The 20,244-nt window shown below is 48.3% G+C and overlaps 1 protein-coding gene across 1 annotated transcript in view; it reads left to right on the forward strand.

The window, feature by feature from the left end:
• Window positions 1–17,129, forward strand: part of LOC132591246 (zinc finger protein 208-like) — a 39,134-nt gene extending 22,005 nt beyond the window's left edge. Inside the window, 1 exon segment of the mRNA XM_060268898.1 lies at window positions 14,202–17,129. Coding sequence (XP_060124881.1) covers window positions 14,202–17,129 — 2,928 coding nt within the window.
• Window positions 17,130–20,244: the final 3,115 nt, after the last annotated feature.

Genomic DNA, 20,244 nt, shown 5'->3' on the forward strand with positions numbered 1-20,244 from the left:
TGAAGAGAACAAAGTTGAAATAACATCAGACTTGAATCATGAAATACTTTAAGAAGGAGAAGAGGCATGGATCATTGTTCCTCCAGGGGGGGGGGGAGACAGGATCCATGTTTGATCCAAAAGACCTTCAAAGAGGAACCAGCATGGAATGATGCCCGCCCAGTGAGAGGGTGGGGGCAGGATGCATGCTGGGGACAGAGTTTGAGGGGAACAAAAAATGGAAGAGGGTTGAAATGTGGAAATACAATTGGATGGTATTGTGCAACTGTTAAAGAATTGGGGGGACAGCAGGGGACAAAGAGGGTAGAGCAGTGGTTGGAATGGGTAAGAGTGGGAGTGGGGTGAAAGCTTTCAACATATAATTTTCTCTGATTGATTAAGATGGTTCGAATCTGGAACGATTTAAGGAGCTGGCTGAGTCTTCTGGAGACACAGATTCCAAGGGAGGGGGGGGCTGAACTAGATTTAAATGTTTAATTGTGATTAGATGAAATAGTATTTGTTTATATGGATATTTTTGGGAATGAAATATGGGCTTTGGGGAGAAATTAAAGTTAAAGGGATTAGTTATGGTTTTTTGCCTTCAGTTTTATCTGTTTATCTTTGTATTGAGAAATGTTTTTTTGTTCTGACTATCAGTCGAATAAAGTATATTGATTGATGGTTATGGTTTTTTTTTAGAATTAGGTTAATTGATCAATCTGGGAATGATATTAGCAGGCGAATATGAAATTAGAAATGATTTAAGTATAGTTTAAGATGTATTACGAAATTGTTCAAGGTTAAGGAAAAAATATGTTGAATGACATAAGATAGAATGAGAAATTGTTTAAGGTTTATAAAAAATATGTTAGAATGATTCAAGATATAAATAAAAACTGCTTAGTTTGGTTATAAAAATGAACTCACTGAGGGAGATGTGAGGAAGTCTACAATGTTAAGAAACTAGATTTAAGATGATTTCCCCCCCTTTAATTTTCTATGTCCTGTATTTTTTCTTTTTTTGCTTTTTGCTTTTTTCTATTTTGTATTTTTGTATTTTGTTTTATTTGAAAATAAATAAGAATTATTTGAAAACAAAGAACAATAATCATACACCAATAGCATGGCGGCAGCGGGAGGCCCGATTAGCTAAAGTGGTACCTCAGGTTAAGGATGGACTTAACTCAGGTTAAGTTCCCCACTTTCCTCCCTGACTGTAGTTCCCTTATTAATTCTCTCTCAGATTCAGCACAACAGCTCACCTCACTAGCTTCTCTAACCCTCTCTATCTCAAATCCTCTCCACCTCTCTCATCAATTCCACTCCACTCCTCTCATCCCTGCCTGCTTCTCCGTAGATCCCCCTACTTCTGCCTGGAGAGCTCCTATTGGCTATTCACCTCCCTTACAACTTAACTCTTGCTGGTCCCCTAGAGGTGAAACGCCATAGGGGGTCTCTGGGGTAGTTACCTCCATGGCAGGAGGGGGGTCCTTGGGAATTGGGGTACTGTTGGGGTGGGCTGGTCTCTGGCAGAGGTCTGGTCTCCGGGGTGGGCTGTGTCCCGCGTTGGTGGGGTCAATAGAGAGTGGCCGTTATTTTGCCAGTATGTTGGATGTTGTTTGGTGGGGTGGATGAGGAGTGGGGGGAATTTTGGGTGTATGTAGGATTTTGTTTGGTGGGGTGGATGGGGAGTGGGGGGGATTTTGCCACTATGTTGGATCTTGTTTGTTGGATGTCCACTGGAGGGGGCAATGTTTTAAAACCAAAAATCCCGGTTTTTTCCTGTGTTTGGTGTGTCTGCTGGTCAGTGTAAGTTCATGTTTACCTGCTCTCATGTGACTCTGAAGTTGTGGCCAAATTTCAGGGCGATCGGGTAGGTGCTTTTGGGAGAAAATTGGGGAATAACACACATGCACCTTCACCATTTATATATAGATTGTGTTGCAACACCTCATTCTTGGCTATGTGAAGGGGGAAGTGTTCAGATAAACATTATCTCTGAGGGCATCAGGAATAAATGGGCTGTTTAGTGGCATAACCAGGAAGGACTCGCCTCCTAGTGGGCAGTGCCAGAGAGCCGTCGATGCAGCGGGGAGGCGACCTAAGTGTGTGTTCAATGCTTCACTGTAAGCTCATATCAAATTATCCCCAAGATAACACACATAGGGGAGAAACCCTATGGATGTCTATAGTGTGCGTTTGGCAGGTCAACTTTCTACAAATCTACAAGCTGCCTGGAGGCCGACAGGAAGCTCCCTTTGAACGTCATCGGGGCACATGGACCTGGTGTGGCCACTTCTCAGGGCTCTTTTCAGGAACGGTTGAACCCATCATTCACAAGTGAGGCCTGGTATGCTCTCAAAGGGGTGGGGAAGGGAGGGAGAGGCCCAAAGTCTCTGCCTCCTCCACATCCCCAGGGGTTTAGCCTGTATCTGGACTGCACCACTTCAGCCTGCAAGGAAGACCCTGTTTTCTGGGACACATAGATTCCACCACTTGAGGAAGCAAACCAAGTCAGCCAGGACCCTCCTCCCTTGGGAAAAGGGGTGCACTGGAGAGCAGTCCATCCTGTGAGCTGCCTCCCCTGCAGTCTGAGGCGGGACAGATCCTGCCCAGCCATAGATCCACCGCTTGGGAAAATGAGGACCGAGAATTTGGGCGCAACTTGCGCTATTAGTTTTCCCCTGATGTTTCCTGTAACAGGAATAGCAGCTCTGCTGGGGCACCTCCTTGCATAACAAAATGAATTTCAACAGAGAGAAATGTCAAGTCCTGCACTTAGGCAGGAAGAACCACCTGCACAAAGAGAGGATGGGGGACACCTGGCTTACTAGCAGGACATGTGAAAAGGACTGGCTTAACATGAGCCCACAGGGTGATGCAGCAACAAGAAAATATAACTCTATTCCATTATTATTATTATTATTATTATTATTAATCAAATTTATATACTGCCCTATACCTTGAGGTCTCAGAGCGGTTCACAGAATAAAATCAAAATATAAAACCACAAAATACAAAAGCAAAATAAAAACAACCCAATACCCACCCACCCCCGATAATAAACATTTTAAAAGGGCACAGGATGTCAATCAAATCAACCAAAGGCCTGGTTAAATGGTTATATGGTCTCAGTGGCTAATCCCAATCGACAGTCTAGCTGCCACAGGCTGCAGAAACCAATGGCTTCAAGTTGCAAGGAAGGAGATTCTGACTAAACATTTGGAAAGCCTCTCTGACAGCAAGAGCTGTTTGGCAGGGGAACAGACTCCCATGAGAGGTGGTGGGCTCTCCTTCCATGGAGGTTTTTGAGCAGAGATTGGGTGACCATCGGTCCTGGATGCTTTAGCTGAGATTCCTGCCTTGCAGGGGGTTGGTCTAGATGATTCTCCAGTCCCTCCCAGTTCTAAGATTCTGTGATGCTATGGTTCTGTACGATATAATGTCAAGGGATAACACCATTTAGGGTTGTCCTAAATTACTATTCCAAGCCTCAAACGCGCATAACAACTCCACTCTACATTGCAGGGCTGTTGTAACGGGGACACCCTACGCCACGTTGGGAAATGGGTGTGAAAATGACCGGATCCCCATCTCAATCACTCCCTCCCGGCAAGGGATTAAAAGAGATGAAGGGGGAATGTAAGCTGTGCCACCTTCCTGCCCCGGAGGACTTTTTCGGAGGTGGGGGGGGGGAGTCTCTTTCCCTGCCGCCTCCGGGGATCGAACCTGGGAGATTATAGGAAAGAAACAGGATATTCAGAGCTTGTTTGGAAGGAGGAGGATTTGTGTCTTCTGGGAGGGAGGCGTCACTCATTCCTCCCCATGGGTCAGTGAGCTCCGCTTCCTAGAGAGGCAGGAAGGATTGGAGGGGGGAGGGGGGGCCCAAGGTTGGAGGGGGAGGGGCCGCCATTCACATTCCCAGAAGAGGAGCAGGTCTGCAGAGGAGGAGGAAAAAAGGTGCGAAATTTTTTTTGGGTTGGGGGGAGATTTGGGGTTGTGGGGAGGGGGAGAAGGACGCGCTCCCCCCCCCGAATCTGCAAACAGGGCAGCTGGGAAGGGAGGGCAGACTTTTGGGCGAGGGGGGGGGATGAGAGGAAGTAAGGGAGTGCTCCCCCTCCCCCTTCTTTCTGTGGATCAGTCGAGCGGGGGAGGGGCTGATTTAGGCCCTGCTGGGATAAAGGAACCCCTCCCCCAGAGGGGGCGCATCCTTGGAGAGCCCCCAGCCCTTTATATATTGCGGCGGGAAAGGAAATGGGAGTAGAATAGCTAGCAAGGGAGGGGGAGCAGAGAGGACAAAGAGGTAGAGCTGCAGGGCGGGGAAGGGGGCGATGGGCGGGGAGAGAAAGGGGCAGAGACCCCCACCCAAGAACAACTCACTTCTTCCTGGGCGCTATCTGCAGAGGCCCCGATCCATGCAATCCGGCTGCAGATCGGGGACCCTCCATTCGCAGGGTTCGCATTGCAAACCCCACCCCCAAAAAGAAATCAGCCTTCCTGCCTTTTACTATGGGAAATGCAGCGGGGTGGGGGTGCAGGGGGGCCTCACTGCAGAGGGAGCACCGGCAGGGTTTGCATTGCAAGATGCTCAGCTCCCCTGCCCCCGGACCCCTTTTAGGGAATAGAAATGGGAGGCCCGCCAAGGGGGTCCCCCCACCCCCAAACTGAGGCCTCAATTCCGTTCCCCTCTGCATGTTCTGGGTTCCCCCTGGCAGGAATTCCTGGGGCGCTCCTGGCTCTGCCCGGGTACCAAGGCAAGTATGCAGATAGATTAGGTCCTCCAAACGCACTTTGGACATGCCTGGTCTAGAGAGAGGGAGTCCATGGAAGGGTTAATGGAGGCAAGATAGGGCTGGATAGAGACCCCCCTCTCCCTCCTCTGCCCCCTCCTTGCTCTTCTTGCTAGGCCCCTCTGGATGGAGAGGTGGGAGGGCTTGGGAGCAATTTGGCACGAATGGTGAGTCTGCCAGGGGGTCCTCTTGCAAAGGGGACCCTCAGGGGCGGAGGGAGGAGGGCAGAGGAAGTTAGGGGGCTGAGGGAGGAAAGGAAGCATCTATGGGGGAGGAATCAAAGCCATATTGGAGAAAGAGAGATAGATTTGGGGGCTGCCTGCCTTGACTTCTCCCACCTGCCCAGGAATCTGCCATGACTTCAAGTCGACCAGGGAGAGATCCTTGAACAGGAGGCCTGATCCAACCCACCCTCTCCTCCCATGAAGCTCAGTCCTTGCCCTGCCATAAGTCCCAGGTCAGCTCCTGCATGGGGCGCTGGGGGCTGTTATAGCGAGTCCAACCATTGGAGGAAAGAGGAAAGGGAGGAAGCCCACTTTATTATTTCCGCCCTTTGAGGCTTTTGTCTTGTCAACTACAGTCTCTCCCACATGCCTGTGTCTCTGTGGAGAAACATCTAAAGGGTTCCTAAAGGTAAAGGTAAAGTGACCCCTGACCATTAGGTCCAGTCGTGACTGACTCTGGGTTGCAGCGCTCATCTCGCATTATTGGCCGAGGGAGCCAGCGTACAGCTTCCAGGTCATGTGGCCAGCTTGACAAAGCCGCTTCTGGCGAACCACAGCAGCACATGGAAACACCATTTACCTTCCCGCCGGAGCGGTACCTATTTATCTACTTGCACTTTGAGGTGCTTTTGAACTGCTAAGTTGGCAGGAGCTGGGACCGAGCAACAGGAGCTCACCCCATCGCAGGGATCTGAACCGCCAACCTTCTGATTGGCAAGCCCTAGGCTCTGTGGTTTAACCCACAGCACCACCTGCGGCCCTAAAGGGTTCCTACCCAGAGATACCTGTGCCCCACTCCTCTCCATTCCACCAGGTTTCCATTATTCCCACTATATCAGTTCTCACATCTGTGGGATTTAAGGGATTGGGAAGATTGTTATGGAAATGGGTGGGGTTCCTCCCCAGCATGTGTATTTATCATTACAACTAGCTGACCCGGCCACGCGTTGCTGTGGTTCTTTTCTGTGATCCCCCCCCCTGTCCCGATCCATGACGTATCCTGCCCCTCCTCCCTCCACCCCGGCTCATCCCTGTGTTTCGGTAGGATATCCTTCCCTCTGTTGTCCCTGGGGAGTGTTGGCCCCTCCCCCATGTATCTCCATATCTTGGCCCCCACCCTTGGAGAAGGAACTGTTAGGTTCTGGGTTTTATTTCCCAGTATTTACTTTTGTCTGAGCCCTCTGTTGTCCCTGGGGAGTGTTGGCCCCTACCCCCGGTATCTTCCTACATTGGCCCCCAGCCTTGGAGAAGGAGCTGTCAGTTTCTGGGTTCCATTTCCCAGTATTTACTTTTGTCTGAGCCCTCTGTTGTCCCCTCCCCCCTGTATCTCCATACATTGGCCCATGCGCACGCATCGTGAGCATTTCTATATATTTAGATTAAGGATCGGGGGTGATAATGTGCCCTGGGAGGCAGAGAACTACTTTAAAAATCCCGAGGGGGGGTGTCAAATAGCGAAGCCCCATAGCTCCGTAGCAACAGACAGGCCCAGACAGATGGAGGGGGGTCATATGGGCCACCTGGCGCGGGCCTCCAAATCTAAAGGGGGTCTCGGTCTGCATATTCACAATCAGTAAAATGGAAAAAGTAACAAAAGGGTTAAAAACAGGGCCACATTATCTTATCTACCTGGCCCAGGCCTCTGTCTGGCCCTGCAAGGGCCTGGCAGCAGAAGGCGCGTTCTGAAGTACCTGAGTTGTTCAGTTCCATAAAAAACCCAGGAAGTGGCAAGGGGAAGGTAGGGGATTGTAAATGGGGGGGGGGTAGCCACTGGAAATATCTGAGGACTTAAACTGGGGAGAGAAAGTGCATGGTTGTGTGTTTTTTTTAAAAAAAGACACAGAGGCTTACAATCAGTTGTTTCTCCTAAAATAAGACATACCCATAAAATAAGCCATAGCAGGATTTCTAAGCATTTGCGCAATATAAGCCATACCCCAAAAATAAGACATAGTGATAGGCGCAGTTCTGGAGGGCCCCAAGGAAGAGGCAAGGCTGGACACGTAATAATAAATAAGACATCCCCTAAAAATAAGCCAATGTGGGTTTTTTTTTAAGGAATAATAAATATAAGACAGTGTCTTATTTTCGGAGAAACACGGTAAAGTCTAGGTTAAAAGGGGAACAACTGCCCTTACTTAAAATGGCCGCCATAGCCTCGCATGTGACACAACGGTCACTAAATTATAAAGCGAAAAACCCTCACTGTGCCCCCAAGTGCGTGTTAGGAGAAATTATGAACAACTGCCTAATGCTGTCAGGCGTTTATTAATGCAGCCGCCGGGACAGGTTTTGGTTGGGCTTGGGGTGGAATGGCTGTTTTAGTGGCTGTTGGACAGTTGCCCCCCCCCCACCCTACGTCAGCCCATGACCTATTTGGGCTCCTCCTCCCACCCAGGGCTCCTTTCGGGATAGTATTTAAAGGGTTATAGAGCTGAGGCCTAGTCCGTAAAATGGAGCCTAGGCCTAGTCTTTAGGCTGTAAAGTAGAAGCGAGCCCTTGGCTTGGGCTAGTATTTAAATGTGACCCGAGGCCTCCGCCCTGCATCTCCATTCCTTGGCCCTGGCCTGACTCTGTGGGTTGTCTGGTAATAGACCCCCTTCAGATCCCCCTGAGCCTCAGAGTCCCCCTGTTTTACAGGATATTGTGGCGGAGGCGGGGTTTGTGGGTGTGGTGCATTGTTGTGGCTAATCCCTGTGATTGGCCCCACGTGTCCCGATCCATGATCTATTCTGTCCCCCCCCCCGTGACCAGCGTATCTCATGACGTTTTGAAGGATGGTATTTATTGGGGGGGGTATTGCTGCTAAATTGTAAAGTAAAAACCCCTTGCCGTGCCCCCAAGTGCGTTGCTGTCGGTTATCCCCCCCCTCGGGCCTAGTGGGGGCCTACATAAACAGAGGCCGTGCTGCGGCCTGTGATAATGGCTGCCTTGCTGATTTCATTTGCTTGGTTGATGATGATGTCATTTGGTTTGTGGGTGTGGCTTATATTTCACAGGAAGGGAGGGGGTGGAGGAGGGTATTACGCCACTTGAGGGCGCTGTTTGAGTTGGTGGGAAAGCAGGTCTGTACCTGCGCAGCTGTGCGATTTGAGGGATTTTTGCCCCCAACAACGCTCTGGGAGTGGCCTGGATCGTTGTGTCAAAATTTCAGGACGATCGGTCAAGCGGTTACGGAGAAAAGTGTCAAACGCAGTTTCACGATTTTTACATTTATATATATAGATTGTTATTGTTATTTATTTATTGAACCCCTCCCCAAACATAAATACATACTCTATCCACCTGTGGATTTGTAGTCAGTGGTACATCCAGCCCAATCTGCATCAGTATACCCAAACTTTTCAGGATTACTAACAGCTGGCAACCTCCATTTACAATTCATTGTGCCCTTCAAATACCGTACCCCCCCTTTTCACACCCGCACAGTCCTGTTCAGTGGGGGCATTTACCTTCCCACTAAGAATTCCCACAGCATTAGCTAAAACAGGTCTACAAGTGGTAACAAGATACAAAAGTCTACCAATTGCTGACCTGTATTCTATGTTGTCAGGCAATGGTTTCAAATCCTGCTGATTCCTTAAGAAGTCAGTAGCCATGGGCGTTGGAACTGGGTGTGCATCTTGCATTTGCAAATTCTGGATAAGGTCATGAATCTTTTGCCGTTGATTTAGAAGAAATGACCCATCTTCTTCTCTTTCAACTTGGATTCTGAGGTAGTTCTGGATCTTTCCCAGTTCCTTGACCTCAACCTCTTTGCTTAGGTGTTTCACAGCCTGTACATAGTGTCTGTCATTTGCTGTGGCAAGAATCAAGTCCTCAACAAACGCTAAAACGTATGAAAAATGGTCCATCACTTGACTTGCTGTGCAGGCACTTGTCGGCATGGCCTTGCTTGTACCCAAGCTGCATCAGCATTTTGTGCAGTTTCTGATTCCAGGCCCTAGCAGTCTGCTTAAGTCTATAAAGTCCCATTTGCAGTTGGCTCACTAAAGGTCCCTCATGTGGTTTAATAAAACCTTAAGGTTGCTTCTGAAATTTGACCATGAAGAAAGGCAATTGCAATGTCAATGTACCTAATTTCCATTTGCTTGGCGGCTGCAATGCTCAAAGGCATTCTTATGCTGCTGTACCTCACAGCCATACCTCATAATCTTTGCCATAGCGTTGAGAAAAGCCTTGCGCTGCACTTATTCTTTTGCCCCTTTCTTAATCTTAAACAGCCACTTACTTCGTATGGCCTTCTTACCGGGAGGTAGGTCAGTAAGGGTCCATGTCTTATTTTGATGCAGTGCATCCATCTCTTGTGCGGCCTTCCTCCAGAGAGAGGCTTCTGCAGTTTGCATCTCCTCCCATGTAGAAGGTTCTTGAGGTGACGGCGACCCTGTGAAGTAGGAGAGTCATACGGGTGGGACACCTCTGTTGGTTCTGGATGAGCATCTAACCTGTGGTTCCAGGACTGCATCAGCTTCCTCATCCTCCTCCAGTGCTGGCATGTCTCCATACGGATCCTCCTCTTCATCTCTGGTACCGCTAGGAGTCTGGTCCTCTGCCTCCTCTCCTTTTGCATCGCCTGTGGAGGGGGCTGTGACCTTGGAAGACAGCTCTGGACGTGGTAAGGTTAATGAAGAAAGTGCACAAGATTTGGGACTTTTTCTGACTCCTCACATAAATCCACAAGACTATTTTTTCGTCTCATCCTTGTTGTGCTCATCAAAGCATTTAGCTCCTTTGGCTGGCAATCTGTTCTAGAGATATACTGCAGGACTTGCTGCATCCGCCCACAGCTTTCTGGGGTAGGGATGCATATTTTAACAGGAATCTAGTTGTCTCCATGATAGACCTAAACTTTCTCTCAGCTATGGAGTTTTGTTGTGGTGTGTAGGGAATTGTGGTTACATGTTCAATTCCCTCCTTCGCCAGGAGAGTTTGCATTTCATGTGAGCAGTACTCATCCCCATTGATTCTGAACAATCAAATTCTTTTTTTATAGTACCAAGTGCGTTCAGATCTCCCCTTCTTTTCCTTACCTTGTTTATAAGGATGGGGTTTAATTGCCTTTGGAGCCTTACAGTTTCTTGCAGTCTGGTCTTCTTTGTTACAATTAAAGCACACAATTTTTCTGGGTGTGTCTCTGGTCTTTGCAATCTGTTTAGAAGCATAATTAGTGTCTCCATACATGTGCTCTAAATCCTATAAGATTTGAGACGCATCATCTCTTGCAGTCAATAATGGATAACTACTCATCATGGAGCCAATCTAAAATGATGGTTCTGGCTTTACTATTCTTCAGCCTCCATGCTGGCTAAATCCTCTTCACTCAGAACCATAGAGTTGGAAGAGACCACAAGGGCCATCAAGTCCAACCCCCTGCCAATCAGAAAACACCATCAAAGCATTCCTGACATAATAATAATAATAATAATAATAATAATAATAATAATAATAATAATAATAATATATTTATTGATACCCTGCCCATCTGGCTGGGTTGCCCCAGCCACTCTGTGAGGCTTCCAACCAAATATTAAAAACAATACAGCATCAAACATTAAAAACGTCCCTAAACAGGGCCATCTTCAGTTGTTTTTTAAAAGTAAAATGGCTGCTTATTGCCTTGACATCTGCTGAGAGGGCATTCCACAGGGCGGGTGCCACTACCGAGAAGGCCCTCTGTCTGGTTCCCTGTAACCTCACTTCTCGCAATGATGGAACCGCCAGAAGGCCCTCGGTGCTGGATCTCAGTGGCTGAATGATGGGGGTGGAGATGCTCCTTCAAGTATACAGGACCGATGGCTGTCAAGCCTCCGCTTAAAGATCTCCAAAAAAGGAGACTCCACCACACTCCTTGGAAGTAAATTCCACTGTCAAACAGCTCTTACTGTCAGGAAATTCTTCCTAATGTTTAGGTGGAATCTTCTTTCTTGTAGCTTGAATCCACTGCTCCATCTCCTCTTCTCTGGAGCAGCAGAAAACAACCTTTCTCCCTCCTTTATATGACATCCTTTTAGGACTTCCGGTTTGCTGCCATTGCCGAGCGGCGGGGGGTAACCTCGGTCTCCGAGGCCCCCAGCGCTGTAGAGGAGGTGGTGTCACAGGCGCGCTGTGACCCCTCGGGAAAACCCCAGATCGGGCTTTCTGGGGACGTGGAGACCCAGCAGTGTTCCGTGAAGTCTCCCTCGCTGCCCGGTAAGCTCTTTTAAGAGCCCCGAGAGCAGGCAGAGTGGAGACGGAGACTTGGGTCAATTCGCTACCTCAGCAGTGTGAAGCTCCGAGCCGACGACACAGGGACTATTATGCTTGGGCAAAAGAAAAAGACTGTACATGGAATTGTGCTCCCCTAGTGAGAGAGGGGGAGCACAATCCAGGCAGTGGACAAGATATCTGGGGGGATGAAAGTGTGAAAAAAGAAGAACGGTGTGGGATTTGGGTTAAAGAACTAGAACAGCAGAATGGGAGGGTGAGAGGGTGGTATGGATTGGAGTGGACCAGAGCAGGTGTGGGATGAAAAGTGTTTATGATTAATGAGGGGACGGATTAAAAAGGTCTGAAACTGGAATGTTTTAAGGAGTTAGTCGGTGCATCTGGGGAACCGGACTCTAGGGGAGGGAGGGTCGATCTAGGATAATGTATTAAAGTAGATATGATAGAAGTTATAAATTTGGAATGTTGTGAAGGGAAGCGAGGCCTGCCCCCTCCCTTCTGCCCTCTGCTGCTGCTTCTACCACTTTCTTCTTCTGTCCCCGGATTAGCTCGCTTGTCCTTTAAAAACCCATTAGTTCCTCTTGCGAAATAATGTCGCCACCTTCCCTCGCTCTCTCCCTGACCGCCTATTATTGAGGAGAGCTGGCTTGGCTAAACAGCCTCACCAGAAGGCTCCCAGGTGTTTTCATCGGGAAACGGGGTTACTTTTAAATGTTCCAGAGAGAGCTTCTGAGGCAGAGCTGAGGGAACAAAGTGTGCTTCGGAGGCAGGCACAAAGCAGCCCTCTCGACCGCCTCCCGCCAGCTTTCTGCCCTCAGCGCTCCAGGCTGAGGTTGGGAAGGAAAGGGCTGGGCAGTCTCAGGCAGGTGGGGGAGTGAGCCCAGTGCGGCGGTGGGAGGGGGCGTTGCTCAGCATTGGGGTGGTGGCGGTGACACCAGGGCCACGGCCATGCTTGCCCTTACCAGCCCTCCGCAGGAGAAGGAGAGGGAGTGACTGCCACCGCCAAGAAGAGGGCAAGGAAGCAGCCTCACGGCTTTGGCCCCGCCTAATCTCTCTCCCGATCTTGCCGATCAGCTGCTGAGCGGCTTCCTTTAACACCCCATTCATTTTTCTTTAAAAAAAAATACAATGTGCTTTTCGCCCCTGAGGAATTTGGCTCCAGGGACCACGCCTTCGCTCCATAGGGCGGACAGAGATTTTCCCTTACTCTTGAGGAGGAAAAAAAGTGCATCCCATGGAGCGAAAAATACAGTATCAATTGTTTTACCCTCATTTTTATTTAACATTGTTTTGTGGACTTCCTCAAATCCCATCCTTCTGATTTTCATTGTTTTTATCCTTAGCAGTTTTCATATATCAAAACTTCAACCCTTATCCTAGAAACAAAACATTATTTCAAACTAATTATATTTCTAAAACTTTCCTCTCTTATTTCTTTTTCACTTTTTATCCACCTCCTCCTATCCCCCCATCCCTGGTCCTCCTCCTGCCACGAGGTCCCAGGGTGAACGGACAGTTGGAGGTGGTCCTTTTTTAAAGTTAAGCTTCTCCCTACCACCCCCTCCAGAGCCCCCCCCCGAGCCTCCCCCTGCCACCAAGAGGCTCCAGGGCAGAAAGAGGAACAGAAGCAGAAATCCGCTCAACTATCTAATTCCCTACCATTGCTATTTAACTATGCTAAACCTGTTTCTCAATTCACACATTACATTATCATATTTTCCCTCCCTAGCCTAAATCTCCTTCAAAGAATAAAAAATAAATAAAAAAAAGATCCTACAATTAATCATTCCTTTTAATTTCACGTATATCATCTACATTTTTTCCTTCAACTTCAGCCTCTTCCTCCCCCCGGTCTCGTCTTCCTCAATCGATACAGCAAGTTCCATAATATAGCCCAAATTCAAAACCATTTTTATCCAATCCTACAAAACGACAATTTCCTTTTTTTCTTCATCCGACTCCCGTTTTTAGCCCAGAAATATTTTACCTAGAAATATTTAATATTAATCTCGTTCTGACCTGTTTTTAGCCCTGTTTTCCTCCCCTCCCTCTGCCCCCCTGATACCATAAAGACTCCCTTGCCAGTCATTAGTCATAACATTTTCCTTAAGTCCCAATAATGGTTCTTGTTCTTCCGTCCCTGGGTTAACAAAGTTCCATGATACTACTTTGTAGATTTTCTCTCCATCTTGGAGCCTTCCTTCTTTTTTTCCTTAAAAATCTTTCACCTTGTCCCCAGGAACTAATTCTTCCTTTTTTCTTTTCTTCACTGTAATTTCTTGTATTTCCAATCCATCTTCCTTGTCCTCCAATATTTTATTATTCCTTTCCATCAGAGTTAGCGGTCTTTGTCCATGTACCGCAGCTCTACGTCCTCACTCTCGGGGGCTCAAAACAGAGCTGAACCGGGGAGGAGGGAGCCCGTAAATGGTGCCCGCCGGACATTCAGCCCCCAAAACGCTTGATTGGGTTTTTTTGGGGGGGGGCGGCTGTGCTCGAGTGGTTCTGCCCACCTCTGAAGCACTGAGATCCGCTCCGCTGAATGGACCTCCGACTGGAGAAGATGGCGCAGTCAACCGGAAGTTCAGAGCAGCTCCCTTTCCTGTGAGAAACCTATTTATTTAAAAAGTAAATACCACAGTTCAACCATATTCTGAGATAATGCTGCTTCATTAACGAAGATTAAGGGTTATGAAAGGTTGATGATGCACTACCATTATTTCACATTAGTTCCTTTCCATTTCCCAAAAATGTGGAACATAGGGGGGACAGAATAGAATATATGAGATGTTAAAATAAGAGCAGGTGCTAATATTCCTTTCTTCTCCTTGTAGAAAACAAATCGGATTTCCTCCCCACTTCGCCCTCCAAACCAGACAATGAAGAAGGCAGTCAGAATTCTGTGGGGCCATGTTCAATGTGAATAACGAAGAAGCCATTTAAATACATGGAGTGTGGAAAGAGAAAGGAGAAACAATTTGAAAGTATGGAGTGTGGGAAGAGCTTCAGTCACAGTGGAACATTTAGAATTCATCAACGGAGTCACATAGGAGAGAAACCATTTAAATGCATAGATTGTGGAAAGAGCTTCAGTCAGAGTGGACACCTTAGAAACCATCAACGGATTCACACAGGAGAGAAACCATATAAATGTATGGAGTGTGGAAAGAGCTTCAGACAGAGTGGAGACCTGAATTCACATCATCGAACTCACACAGGACAGAAACCATTTAAATGCATAGAGTGTGGAAAGAGCTTCAGAAAGAGTGGACACCTTAGAAACCATCAACAGATTCACACAGGAGAGAAACCATTTAAATGCATAGAGTGTGGAAAGAGCTTCAGTCAGAGTGGACACCTTAGAATTCATCAACGGACTCACACAGGAGAGAAACCATTTAAATGCATGGAGTGTGGAAAGAGCTTCAGTCAGACTGGACAACTTAGAATTCATCAACGGACTCACACAGGAGAGAAACCATTTAAATGTATGGAGTGTGGAAAGAGCTTCAGTCACAGTGGAACACTTAGAATTCATCAACGGAGTCACATAGGAGAGAAACCATTTAAATGCATAGAGTGTGGAAAGAGCTTCAGTGACAGTGGAAACCTTAGAATTCATCAACGGAGTCACATAGGAGAGAAACTATTTAAATGCATGGAGTGTGGAAAGAGCTTCAGTGACAGTGGAACACTTAGAATTCATCAACGGAGTCACATAGGAGAGAAACCATTTAAATGCATAGAGTGTGGAAAGAGCTTCAGTCACAGTGGAACACTTAGAATTCATCAACGGAGTCACATAGGAGAGAAACCATTTAAATGCATGGAGTGTGGAAAGAGCTTCAGTCAGACTGGAAAACTTAGAATTCATCAACGCACTCACACAGGAGAGAAACCATTTAAATGTATGGAGTGTGGAAAGAACTTCAGTCAGAGTGGAGACCTGAATTCACATCATCGAAATCACACAGGAGAGAAACCATTTAAATGCATAGAGTGTGGAAAGAGCTTCAGTCAGAGTGGACACCTTAGAATTCATCAACGGACTCACACAGGAGAGAAACCATTTAAATGCATGGAGTGTGGAAAGAGCTTCAGTCAGAGTGGACACCTTAGAATTCATCAACGGACACACACAGGAGAGAAACCATTTAAATGCATGGAGTGTGGAAAGAGCTTCAGTCACAGTGGAACACTTAGAATTCATCAACGGAGTCACATAGGAGAGAAACAATTTAAATGTATAGAGTGTGGAAAGAGCTTCACTATTAGTGGACACCTTAAAACACATCAACGGACTCACATGGGGGAGAAGCCATTTAAATGCATGGTGTGTGGAAAGAGCTTCAGTCACAGTGGAACACTTAGAATTCATCAACGGATTCACACGGGAGAGAAACCATTTAAATGCATAGTGTGTGGAAAGAGTTTCAGTCGGAGTGAACACCTTAGAAACCATCAACGGATTCACTCAGGAGAGAAACCGTTTAAATGCATGGAGTGTGGAAAGACCTTCATTCAGAGTGGACACCTTAGAAACCATCAACGGATTCACACAGGAGAGAAACCATTTAAATGCATGGAGTGTGGAAAGAGCTTCAGTCAGACTGGAAAACTTAGAATTCATCAACGCACTCACACAGGAGAGAAACCATTTAAATGTATGGAGTGTGGAAAGAACTTCAGTCAGAGTGGAGACCTGAATTCACATCATCGAAATCACACAGGAGAGAAACCATTTAAATGCATAGAGTGTGGAAAGAGCTTCAGTCAGAGTGGACACCTTAGAATTCATCAACGGACTCACACAGGAGAGAAACCATTTAAATGCATGGAGTGTGGAAAGAGCTTCAGTCAGAGTGTACACCTTAGAATTCATCAACGGACTCACACAGGAGAGAAACCATTTAAATGCATGGAGTGTGGAAAGAGCTTCAGTCACAGTGGAACACTTAGAATTCATCAACGGAGTCACATAGGAGAGAAACAATTTAAATGTATAGAGTGTGGAAAGAGCTTCAGTGACAGTGGAGCACTTAGAATTTATCAACGGATTCACACAGGAGAGAAACCATTTAAATGCATAGAGTGTGGAAAGAGCTTCAGTCAGAGTGGAGACCTTTGAAAGCATCAACGGATTCACACAGGAGAGAAACCATTTAAATGTATGGAGTGTGGAAAGAGCTTCAGTCACAGTGGGTGCCTTAGAATGCATAAACGGATTCACACAGGAGAGAAACCATTTAAATGCATGGAGTGTGGAAAGAGCTTCACTATTAGTGGACACCTTAGAACACATCAACGGACTCACATGGGGGAGAAGCCATTTAAATGCATGGTGTGTGGAAAGAGCTTCAGTCACAGTGGAACACTTAGAATTCATCAACGGATTCACACGGGAGAGAAACCATTTAAATGCATAGTGTGTGGAAAGAGTTTCAGTCGGAGTGAACACCTTAGAAACCATCAACGGATTCACTCAGGAGAGAAACCGTTTAAATGCATGGAGTGTGGAAAGAGCTTCATTCAGAGTGGACACCTTAGAAACCATCAACGGATTCACACAGGAGAGAAACCATTTAAATGCATGGAGTGTGGAAGGAGCTTCAGTCGGAGTGGACACCTTAGAAACCATCAACAGATTCACTCAGGAGAGAAACCATTTAAATGCATGGAGTGTGGAAAGAGCTTCAGTCAGAGTGGAAACCTTAGAAAGCATCAACAGATTCACTCAGGAGAGAAACCATTTAAATGCATGGAGCGTGGAAAGAGCTTCAGACAGAGTGGAAACCTTAGAAACCATCAACAGACCCACACTGGGGAAAAACCATTTAAATGCATGGAGTGCGGAAAGAGCTTCACTGTCAGTGGAAAGCTTAGAATTCATCAACAAACTCATACAGGGGAGAAGCCATATAAGTGCTAGGGAAGTCTATAGAGGTTCAGTTGTAGTGGAAGTTTTGTTGTTGTTGTTTAGTCGTTTAGTCGTGTCCAACTCTTCATGACCCCATGGACCATAGCACGCCAGGCACTCCTGTCTTCCACTGCCTCCCGCAGTTTGGTCAAACTCATGTTGGTAGCTTCGAGAACACTGTCCAACCATCTCGTCCTCTGTCGTCCCCTTCTCCTTGTGCCCTCAATCTTTCCCAACATCAGGGTCTTTTCCAAGGATTCTTCTCTTCTCATGAGGTGGCCAAAGTATTGGAGCCTCAGCTTCACGATTTGTCCTTCCAGTGAGCACTCAGGGCTGATTTCCTTAAGAATGGATACGTTTTGTGAGGGACAGGGGATATCGCGAAGTCCCTCCCCTCCTGAGTTCAAGCCCATCCCCGAGCACAGGGGAAAGCAGAGGGAGCTCCGATTCCAGTGAGGAAGCAGGAAGTCGTGTCCGAGGCTCAGGCAGGGTAGCGGAGCCAGGGTCCCAGGTGGGACAGGAAGGGGCAAATAAGGGGGGGAGACCCATCCCCCCAACTCCGGAATTACGGAGAAAGAGGAGGGGAAAGAGGATGGGTCTTCCAATGCTTTTGTGTTGGGGAAAGACGCGCCAAAAGCCATTCGGAGGTTCTGCAACGTAATGACCCCATCGTTCCGTGTAAATAGCAATGACTTCAGCACTGTAAATACGCAGCACCAATAAAAGAATAAAATGCAGAGCTGCGTAGCGTCGTTACTCTGAAGTAGCCTGCTCCGGCCACTGTGACAGCAACCTCCGAATCTTTTTTTGGGCTACTTTGGAGTTGCCGGGATGAGTGTGTCAGAGGCGGAGAAATGGCGGCAGATCGCGGAGAAAGCCCAGCAAGACCTGCAGCAGTTGGCGCAGCAGGCGCAGGGGGAATTAAAGGCAGCTAAAGAAGAAACCAAGAAGGTCCAGGACGACTGGCTACAACTTGCGGAACAGGTGAGAGCGCTCCAGGAAAGAGAGCAGCAATTAAGGGCGGTGGCGGTAGACCTCCAAAACAAGCTGGATGCAGAGAAAAACAAGGCGGGAGGGGCACCCCAAGTCCAAGTGCTGCCAGGAAGGAGAGCCGGGACCCTAGTAAGCAAGTTCAATCGAGACCCGAGGGAATATCATGGCTTTGAGACTGAGATTGTGTATGCTCTTGAGCTGCACCATAATGAGTTCCCTGATGATGAGCACAGGGTAGCGTTTATTGTGGAGCACCTTACCGGGGCAGCCAGGGAGTGGCTAAGACCGTTAATCGCAACAAAGAATCCTTGCATGAAGAATGTCAAACTATTTCTAGAAGGTTTGAAAACGATGTATTCGTCCGATAGTCATATGGACCAGACTAAGGAGGAACTTCATAATTTACGCCAAGGAAAAATGACAGTTCGCGAATATTGGGCGAAATTCACCATGCTGGTGCACAGACTGGGGTGGGAACTAGAGTCAGGCCCAATGCAAGCGGCGTTCTACTTGGGTTTGCATGAGGAGGTGAAGGATGAGCTCTCGAGAGGTCCAAAGCCCAGTAATATGGATCAGCTGAGCAAAGCGGCTCTGGCGGTGGGGGTGAGACAGGAATCCCGGTGGAGCGACAAGCAAGCAACGCGCGCAAAGCGGGCTTGGTTCCCACGGTCGCAGGAGAAGCCACTCCTCCAACAACCCTTTCAAGCCACGCCTGGGGCCAGCCAGGACCAGGAACCCATGCAGATTGATAGCGCGCGCGCGCGGGCTTTTCAAACCCCAGCGGCGCCAAGACGCAAGGAGGGAAGGGGCGGGAATTGCTTTCTCTGCAACTCCCCCCAGCATCTCGTCAGAGACTGCCCACATCGCAGGGAGTGGCAAGGAAAGGCGGGAACGGTTATGCCCTCCCCCACTGACGCAGCACCACAGCAGGGAAACGGGAAAGCCTGGCTGCAGGAGACAAGGGGCAGCAGCCAGGCACAGTCAGCAGACAACAGCCCCAGCCCGCCCACCCGCAGAGAGAGGAGCAGAGCCAGCCCACCCCTCCCAGAGCAGGAGTGGTTCTAGAAGTGACGCTAACGCTCCCAAATGGCTATCCCCTGACAGTCCTCGCCTTAATTGACAGTGGTGCCTCAGCCAACTTCTTCTCGAGAAACTTTGCAGAAGAGCACCAGATCCAGCTTCTGCAGCTGGATTTTCCTCTGCACGTGGCAACCATTGACGGCAGAGAGTTGCTGGGAGGGGCCATCACTCATCAAACCCCCCCCCATGAGAATGACGGTGGGAAGGCACTCAGAGACACTGGCATTCAACGTCACCACCATCTCAGACCCCCCCATCGTCTTGGGCATGAGCTGGCTGGCGCGCCACGACCCCTCCATCAGTTGGCACCAGAGATGCATCACGTTTGGGTCGGACTTTTGTCTGGAACATTGCATGCAGCACCAACCAGGGGAGGGGCCTCCGATAGCCACGGTGGCCACCATGCACGTCAAAGGGGGTGAGGCGATACCCAAGCCGTACTGGGACCTGCAGGAGGTCTTCAGCGAAGCGGAGTCCGACCACCTACCCCCGCACAGGCCTTTTGGCTGCCAGATCAACCTGGTGCCAGGGGCAACTATACCCCCAGCCAAGCTGTACGCCATGTCAGACCAGGAACTGGAGGATCTGCGCGCTTTCATCGACAAGAACCTCAAGCGGGGGTTCATCAGAGAAAGCAAGGCAGCAGGGGGCAGCCCGGTCTTCTGGGTGGACAAGAAAGACACGCAACAGCGCCGTCTTGTGGTGGATTTTAGACGGCTGAATTCAGTGACAGAGCCAGTGGCTTTCCCCATGCCCAGAGTGGATGATCTCCTGACAGCGGCACGCAGGGGCAAGATTTTCACCAAGCTAGACCTGAGGGGGGGCGTACAACTTGATCAGGATCCGGGAAGGCGATGAATGGAAAACCACGATGTTCACGCCTCTGGGCTCTTTTGAATATCTGGTGATGCCCTTCGGGTTGCAAGGGGGCTCAGCATGCTTCCAGGCCTTCATGCACCACGTCCTGGGGTCCCTCCTTTTCAAGAACTGCTTGGTCTTCCTAGATGACATCCTTATCTATTCCAATGACCCAGTGCAGCATGTGAAAGACATC

The sequence above is a fragment of the Zootoca vivipara genome, chromosome 2, assembly GCF_963506605.1.
Source record: "Zootoca vivipara chromosome 2, rZooViv1.1, whole genome shotgun sequence".
Lineage (NCBI taxonomy): Eukaryota > Metazoa > Chordata > Lepidosauria > Squamata > Lacertidae > Zootoca > Zootoca vivipara.